The following is an 8,799-nucleotide window of genomic DNA, read 5'->3' on the forward strand; positions in this document are numbered from 1 at the left end:
ATTGCTGCTGTGAAAATAATGGCACAGTCCATTTTAAAAATAACTATTATGTCAATTAGTAGGACACGATTTTTCATGGTCTCATACTAACAACAGTCTTTAAAAAACCTTAGAACCTGAAAATAGCCCGACTTTATTGTGATGCCATTAAAGATCAACTGGGGTGGTGCATGTTAAAGTACAAAGCCATCTACAAACTATTATATAGCCATTTAGCATTACAAAGACAAATTGGGTATAATGGCCTATAGGTTAATTTTCGTGCTTTTGACGCAAGACATAGAAGCAGGCTGGAGTGAGTCTGGAAGTTTAGCGCTCAGGTTTTCCTTAGTGCACTGACCTGCTGGCACACTTTGATTAGGGCGAGCATACCAAGAGCAGCTACTTTACATCTGGTCTGTCCTGGTGGCGGCTCCTTGAAGGCTAGGCCTTCAGAGTCAAAACTCCTGGTCTGCAGGTCCAGTTGTCCTTGCATGGGTGGGAATCTGGTAAGCTCCTCGCCCTGGGTCTGGGCTCTCTGCACCACATGCACTGACTGCAGACCCTGCCATTCAAGGGTCCCAGGCCTCCTGATTCAAGTTAGTTTGTGAGACACTGCATTCAGTCCCCTGCACCTCGGCTTCATCCCTCAGGTCCCTGGGTTGATTGTCTCAGTTTCTCAACCAGCCAAGACCCATCAACTTCCTGCATGAATGCAAGCACCGAACCTGTAAGGAGACAATGGAAATGACCTTCCTTCCCAAAATATCCCTCCTTAGTTCTAAATAGCCACATTTAACAAATGCATAGAAATACATAATTTAGACTTCCGAAGTTAACTTAAACCGGCAGAACAGCTGTCTGGCTCTGTAGTAGTACTCACTCGGATTTCTCTTCCTGGTCATGCTAAGACTCTGCCAAGTATATTCTTGATTATCAACTACTCTGCTATATCTAATCAGAGTGAGGGTCAAGACAGCATGAGAGAGAAGAAATGGGGACAGAGTTATTCATTACTGCAAGACAGTTTTCACAATTTCAGGTTATGGCATATCTGTGGTTAACTTTTCTTAGACTTACTAGAAATCACCTCAGCAGTGAAATGAGGTTACATGGAATTTTTAAGAGAGAGATCTTACTCATTTCACACATTTTAAGGCAATCAAAAAAAATCTTTCTTAAAAATAAAGCCCCAATACTTATTGAAGAAAGCAAATTCTGCTCATATAGGGATGTAGTTTTCAGTCTGCAAGCCTCCTTTGAATCTTCTCCAGATGCACTACAGGTTTTAGTTTTTAATAGTTGTTTGTTTTAAATGCTGTACTGGAGATAAACCGAGTGTCAAGCATTCAAGACAGGCTTTTTGCCACTGAGCCACCTCCCCCAGCTCTAAAAGACTCATATAAATAATGTAACCTAATTCCCTGTTTTACTGAGTTTGCCTATGACAAGTAACTGCATTTATAAAAATTGGAGAGAAATAACTACATGTAGATGTTATCCACATATTGGTAATACACAATTGGGCAATATCATGCTTTGGACTACTACTGAGATTTATATTGTCATCACATGATGTATTGCTTTATATTATGCACAAATTCACATCCAAAAACACAGTGAGCCTTTCTGTATTGTTGCTTACAAATTTATTCTAAAAGTCATTCTAAGTCAGTTTCCCAACTGCAGTTAACAAAACAAATCTTTGGATAGTGTTTGCATTTCCTGAAGAAGATAGAGCCTCTGCTTTTCTTTAAATTGAAAGTAAACAGTTGCTAATGTTATGGAGTTTTAACACATTTATGTTGATCAAAGTTTTATTCCTCTGGTCACCATGTTTTAGTTCTAAGCAAAGCCTTAAAATAGAAGATAACTGGCTACACCCCTTTATAGAAAAAAACCCTTCCTATGTCCTTCAACACTGCACACACAAACACACATACACAACATACTTCAGTATATACCAACACAAGATTACAGAAATATACCTGCAGTTCTGCTGTCCCATTCTGGAAATATCATTTAGATTGTGTGCTTTGGTTGGAAAAAATAAGTTTGCTTGTAGTAAAAATGGAAGAACTTAGGGAAATGTTACATCTGTAGTTCGTATTTCTGAAGCTTAGTTTTGCTGTAGACTTTGCTAAACTTTGAAGAGGCTTTGTTCGCTCAGACTCCAGCCTGTTCTCCCACTTGGTTGTGAAGACACTTACCCTCCTCTTCACTTAATGAGTTTCACCTAGTCTGGCTGTTTGTGTTTTTATAATAGATCTGTAAAGTACTAATTGCAAAAGAAGAAAACAGCTTTTGTTTTGCATTAATCAGAATGTGGGATTCTATAGTAGAAGCATTTTTCTATTTTCAAGTTTCAAGAATCAAGCCTTGTCCTGATTTCAGGACATACGCACTTACGCTCAGTACATTTCTGGATGTAGAATGTTAAGCCCTCTGTAGCAATTACCTCAGGATTGTGTTCTTTGCTACTTAAAAGTAATAATGCTGGAAGGAAGGAAAAAAGACATGCCTACATCAAATACATTTCCAAAAAAACATGGTAAAAGAAGGCTAATTATTCCTAATGATCTTTTTGACAAGAGTTCCATAGCCTAAGGCATAATTATTTCTGGAAATAAATTATCAGGGAAAAATTTTTTCATAAGAGTTATTTTCCTCAAATAGATGAAGCCCTAAACTCAAAGGCGATTAATCTATTGCTTTTATTAAATAAAGGGCCATATGAACATATTGCAAGCCAGGTGGTTTTGGAATACATTTTTAAAAAGTAAAATTGCAGAGTTCTGGTACTACCTACAAAGTAGTCAAATCAGTATAAAGAAGCATTTTGAAATTTTGCAGATTAGTAGTAGTTATACTACCTTAGCCAACATTTGAAAGTCAGTTAATATGCAAAAAAAAAAAAAAAAAAAAACCTGAAGTTTTCTGTAGATGCAGCGTGCCATTTTAATACTGCTTTTTTTTACTCAAATTATTTATTTTCATATAAATATATATTTTTTCATTCTGCAAAACCATTCACAACCCTTTGGTGAATCCCCTTGCTTCCTAAGTGTTGTTGTTGTTGTTGTTGTTTTCTCTGTAAAAGAAACTGAAGCATTTATTTTTGTTCTTTATAATACAGTTTAGAGAAAGTGCAAGTTTAACCTAAAATACTAAGGATACATTTTCCACAACCAGAAAAACACCCACCAAATTAAGTGAAGTGAAATGTTTCAGTGTCGAATAAATTCTAAAACTGCACTTATAGAAGAGGTTTAAGGCCTCTGGTAACTATTTGCTTTAGTCATCCAAGCTATGTTTTTACTTTCCATTCATTTTATAAATTCACTTAAGTTTTCTTTTAGTACTTTTACTCCAAGACTAGTTTTTGAAATCATGAGTAAACTTGAGTTGTGTCACAGCAAGACAACTAGTATAAAAAAAGAAACCAAAACAAAGCCTATACAACTTTGTGAAAAAGAAACGACCACTTGACCTTTACAAAAAAAAAAAAAGCACTTAAGATTCTTTTAAAGTTATATTTAAATATTGATCTGAAACATAGGGAAAATAAATCAGCATATTAAAGAGCTAATACACTTTTGTACAATAAAACACCAACAAAATTGGTGTGCAACTTTAGTTCTGAATATAATGGTAAAATTATATTTCAGTTTCTTTTTCTTAACATCCCAGTACAACGCAATAAATTATCTTATTCTCATCCTTCCTGGCATGCTTTGAAGTATAGATTACTTGCTGCCAATTCTAGCAATCTTGTTTACTTGTTCTACTATTTTAGCAAGGTATTCAAATTCAAACTAGTAAATAACTTAAATGGAATAAGTAACACGTCTACAGAAGAATAGGGTATATTTATTTTATGGATTGGATTTAGGAGACCACATTCCATATTTAAGAAGTGACTCTCGAAAACTCTTCTTTCTTATGAGTTGCATGGGGGGGGGGGGCAGGCAGAGGGGCGGGCCCTTTTTTAGGATAATATACAACACTCATTTACCAAAAATGATCAAAACGGTTTAAAATCCTACTCAATTTAAAAAGCTATATCAATCCATATAAGCGAGTATTTTAATTTTTATTCCATTTTTCTATTACCTAAATGGCAATAATTCCTCTGCAATGTTTCTATGTGCATGATCCACCACCTTGCGTTAACAATTCACTTTACTCCCAAACATTAAGGAAATTGCACTTAAGGGGCGGCTCTTCGAAAATCACTCTCCCAAGATGATTTCCACTTCGAAAAGGATTCATTGTTAAAGCTGGCTGGCTTTTGTTTGTTTGTTTGTTTGTTTAGAGCTACAAACACCAACGAAGTTTCCAACTTTTAAAACTCTGAGAGCTTTGGTTAGCAACTGGGTGCATGTGGACTCAGCTGCCGCTATTTCTCATAATTTAGGAACTTGAGGAAGGAGGAAACCACCAGCTTAAAGCCTCCTGGTGTGAAGATACAGTATGGGGTCCCAGAGCTGTCGCTGTCCCCCACCCCCAGCGAAGAGATTCTCCGCGGCCGGTTCCTTCGTTTCGCGATCGCCGTATCCACGGGCGTCGGCGTAGGCGTCGGCACGGAGCCTCCGTCCCTTCCTGCAGTTCGCAGCCGAGTGTTCGCACCGCCGGCACGGCCCCGCCTCGGGACGGCCGCGCGGTCACCACGTCCTGCCATAGAGCAGGTTGGCGCCGAGCACCCCGCCGCCGTAGTCCCCGGCGGCCGCGTCCAGCGCCGCCAGGCCGCCCCCCGGGCCGTGCAGCGGGGGCGGGCTGGGCGACAGCTCCTCCAGGTCTGGCCCGGGCGTAGGGGCCGACGGCTGCTGCGGCCCGGCCTGGCCCGGCGTCGGCGTGCCCGCCCCGTTCTGGCACGGCTTGCCGTCCTTGACCAGCACCGGCACGGCCACACGGCGCGGGGATGGCGGCGGCGGCGGCGGCGGGCCCAGGCTGGCCTCCTGCTGCAGCTGCTGCGCCGCCTTGTCCTTGGCCTGCCGCTTCATCTTGTAGCGGTGGTTCTGGAACCAGATCTTGACCTGCGTCGGGGTCAGGTGGATCATGCTGGCCAGGTGCTCGCGCTCGGGCGCCGACAGGTACTTCTGCTGCTTGAAGCGCCGCTCCAGCTCGTAGACCTGCGCCTGAGAGAAGAGCACGCGGCGCTTCCTTCGTGGCGCCGCAGCAGCCGCGTGCAGCGGCGCCAGCGACTTGGCGGCGTCTGCGATGCCCGTCAGCGATCCCATGCCGGCCACGTTCACGCCCGCCGACGGCCCCATGAACCTGGAGACTGAAAGGAGCCCAAGGGGAAGCCCGGTGAGTGCCGGGCCCCCGGGAATCCGAGCCCACTGCCCTCATTATTTTTACTCGCACTTGGGGTCGCAGCACCGCCCCGCTCCTCGCTCCCCGCGCGCCCCGGGGGCCTAGAACCCCCGCGGTCTCTCGGTCGGCTCCCAGGACCCCCCGCGCGTCCCCAGGAGCGTCCCAGAACCTTCGGGGCCGGATTCTGGGACGCCCGCGCGGGCCCCGGGGAGGCCGGTTCAGGGGCCCAGGAGCCCCAACTCCCGCGCCTCGGAGGTTGTGGCGGGAAAAGCCCCCGGTGTCCGCCTGCCCCGAGTCCCGCGCCTCTGGCCCCGCTCACTTGACGAGTAGCGCGGGTCCGGGTTGGCGCCGTACCAGCCGGTGGCCGCGGCGGCCGCGCCGCTCCGCATGCCGTCCGTGTAGGCGGGCAGCTCGCTCATGTTGCCCAGGCCGCCGTTGCAGTAGCCCCCCATGGCGCTGTGCGGGAACTGCGAGACGCCGGGCGGCATATGGTAAGTGGCGGCCGCCGCCGCCGCCGCTGCCGCCGCCGCCGCCGCGGCCGCCGCGTTGTGTCCCGCCATGGCGTGCGAAGGCTGCATGCCCGCCACGGCCGCCGCCTGCGAAGAGGGGCCGGGCGGTTGCGCGCGGTAGGCGGCGGCGGCCGCCGCGGCCCCCAGGGGCGCCCCCAAGCCGGGCGGCGCGCCGTCCATGGCGCCGCCGAACTTCTTGTAGGTCTCCTCGATGGGACTCAGGATGTCGGACACGGAGAAGGGCGTCGTGTGCTTGGGGCTCAACGACATGGCTCGGCGGACCGCCAGGTAGGGGGGCCCGGGGCGGGCTCGGGCGGGACCGGGCGGCTGCTTGTCGCCGCCACCTCGGTCGGCCGCGGCGGCAGCGCCTGTGACCAGCTGCGGGCTGCGCGGCGAGCCCCCGGAGCTGCGGGATCTGGGGGTTTATTTTAGTCCGGCCCCAGGTTTACGACAGACTCGGGGGGCGGAGCAACATCCCAAACGCGCAAACAATGGTCATTGACATCTTTTTCTCTCACCCCCCATTATAGGAGCAAAAAAAAAAAAAAAAAAAAGGTAAAGGGGGCAGTTGCGTGTTTGCTGAAAAGATCACCTCCTGGTTTTCTCCATCCTTCCCGCCTGTGCTCGGCCGTCACCGCGGCCCTCGAGCACCCGGAATGAGAACTCTGAGGCCGACGTCGAGGCTCCATCGTGTAGGACTCTGCGCTTTCCACCCCCATCCCCCCAGCCAGTTTTCCTAAAGTGACTTCGTGGCAAAGCCCAGTATAATTGGGAAGGGTTGGGGTGCGGGTGGCGTGAAGTTGCGGGGTGTGTGTGTGCGCGCGCGCGCGCGCGTGTAGGACTTGCCTTGTCCTCTCAACTACCAAGCCCTTGCTCGCTCCATCATCTAAAGTGTTGGAAAAAAAAAAAAATAGTAAGGCTCTTGGGTCCCACCATAAGAGCGCATAAACAGAAGAGGTACAATGGCCATCCTCTGCCATTGTAGGGTTCGTAATTTATGCATCTCTAGACCCTTAAGCATCATTTTGTGAGCAGCCAAACGGGCACTTCCAAATTAGCTTAAAGTATCCAAATCCAAAGAAGAGAGAAAACACACAGAGAGACTCACACATATCCAGATGCAAACTTGTGAGTATTCTGTTTTTACTCTGTGGGATGGAGGTTGGATAAAGGAAAGAGGACAGATTTTATTTGCTAAAATGTTTACTATCCAATTTACACCTGTAACGTTCTTTACAACTTTCTTTCCCTTTGCTTATTATTTTTTGCCTCTGAAGGAAGTAAATATCCAAATTAGGATGTGTTCTCTTCTCACCGCCCTCAAAAGAGAAGAGAAAGGAAAAGAAAAATGGAAAATTACATTATTTCTAGCTGCTTGAAATGGCCCTTTTGTTGTCGGAAGTGAAGTTGAAATGGATGCAGGAAGTTTCTTGTGCAATATTCGAATTCACAGATAAAGTGACTTTTTAAAAACATTATTATCCTTCAATTTGCAAATCTAACTATCTGGCAAAGAACTTAGACAATGTGAACTCTCCACCAATGCTAACCACTGCAAACATAAGACAAAAGTAGAGTGCAAAGCATCTTGACTAAATTTTGAGAACGGTCTTGTAATATAAAATAATCATGATAATGGGAAGCTAAGATACAATTAAAAATTTCCTCTAGATGCAGAGTAGGAGAAAGAAAAAAAAGAGAGAGAGTGCTCTCTTAAGTAGGATTTTATGTTTTTTCTTTCTTGAAACTGTATTTAGCGTATTTTGTGTTCTGAAGGCAAGAACCAGTGTTATTTATGTCTTTTCCTTTTTAGTTTCAGACCTACAGTTGGAGAGCCCTTTATGGTTTTGTTCTTGTGTTTTAATCATTGTTTTGTTTATTTCAGTGTAATTTTATAAAGAATCTGCTTTCTGGGATGGGGGAGGGACCATTTTGTTCAGGCTGGATGTGTGAAACAGGCAAGTACATAGAATAGTATTTAAAAATTGAAAAAAAGAACAAGACACAATGTCATATGAATTGTTTTGTGGACTTTGGTTCTAAGCTTAGCAAGATTACCACTGCTGTGATTTTAACTTGATACTACTTTTACAGGTCTTTTCTGAACTTGAGACATTTGGGCTATGTCTTCATCCTCACCTGCACTGGAATTAACTATGTTTTAAAAAATTAGTGATACTTGAAGAAGTGTTTATGCATGTATTTAAAAAGTTGCTGGAATTCTGAAAACTATAGTTTGACTTTGAAGTTTTGATTTCATTCTAATTGTGTTGTTTACTTTTATTATCCTGGATTTTAAAATTTTTCATTTCAAACTTCACTCAGAAACAACAGGGTAAATAAAATAATGTGTAGTACCATCTGTTGGTGGGTCTTGTGCAGTATTACTTTATTTTTTCAAGTTTGAATTTTTTTTTCACAAGTGACCTTGCAGTAGTAATATTGCTGTTGACTTGTTTTCTGATTTGAAAAAGTATTTACAATAGAATTTTTTTTTTTTGTCCAGATGATTACTTACGCTTTTCAGGCTACGCAATTCAATTCCTGTTATTTTTAGCAAAGTTTTGGGATAGCAGTTCACATCAGCAGATTATATTACAAGCTGTTAATTATTTAGTTTTTCAGCTATATTGGCTACAGGTGCATTTTCATATGGAAGACCCTCATTTTTGAAAAGCACTGTTATCATTATCTGGAAATACTGCGAAAAGTCCCTTTCTGAATGCTTGGGAACTTAATACCCAAAATAGTATTCTCTCAGTAGACATAAGCAGTTTTAGGGGGGAAAATTCAGTTTTCAACATTTTTCCCTGTTGATTGTCTCTAAGAAAGTATATAAATTCATACTGAGAACACTAAGTGTAAGTGGATGATTCTGAAATAGTCTAGAGTATGTACATGAACATTTATTTAAGATGAAATGAAAACAGTTCATTTGATTTCATTAAACTTTTCATTAAATAGATTTCATCACATTATTCTCCTCCTGAATTAT

The 8,799-nt window shown here is 44.1% G+C and overlaps 1 protein-coding gene across 1 annotated transcript; it reads right to left on the reverse strand.

The window, feature by feature from the left end:
• Window positions 1-4,643: 4,643 nt before the first annotated feature.
• Window positions 4,644-6,514, reverse strand: NKX2-4 (NK2 homeobox 4). The gene is made up of 2 exons (XM_060202787.1): window positions 5,615-6,514; window positions 4,644-5,263 (listed from the first exon to the last, which is right to left on the reverse strand). The coding sequence occupies exons 1-2, from the start codon at window positions 6,072-6,074 to the stop codon at window positions 4,644-4,646; spliced, it is 1,080 nt and encodes a 359-aa protein (XP_060058770.1). The 5' UTR covers window positions 6,075-6,514.
• Window positions 6,515-8,799: the final 2,285 nt, after the last annotated feature.

This window comes from Erinaceus europaeus, chromosome 1, assembly GCF_950295315.1.
Source record: "Erinaceus europaeus chromosome 1, mEriEur2.1, whole genome shotgun sequence".
Lineage (NCBI taxonomy): Eukaryota > Metazoa > Chordata > Mammalia > Eulipotyphla > Erinaceidae > Erinaceus > Erinaceus europaeus.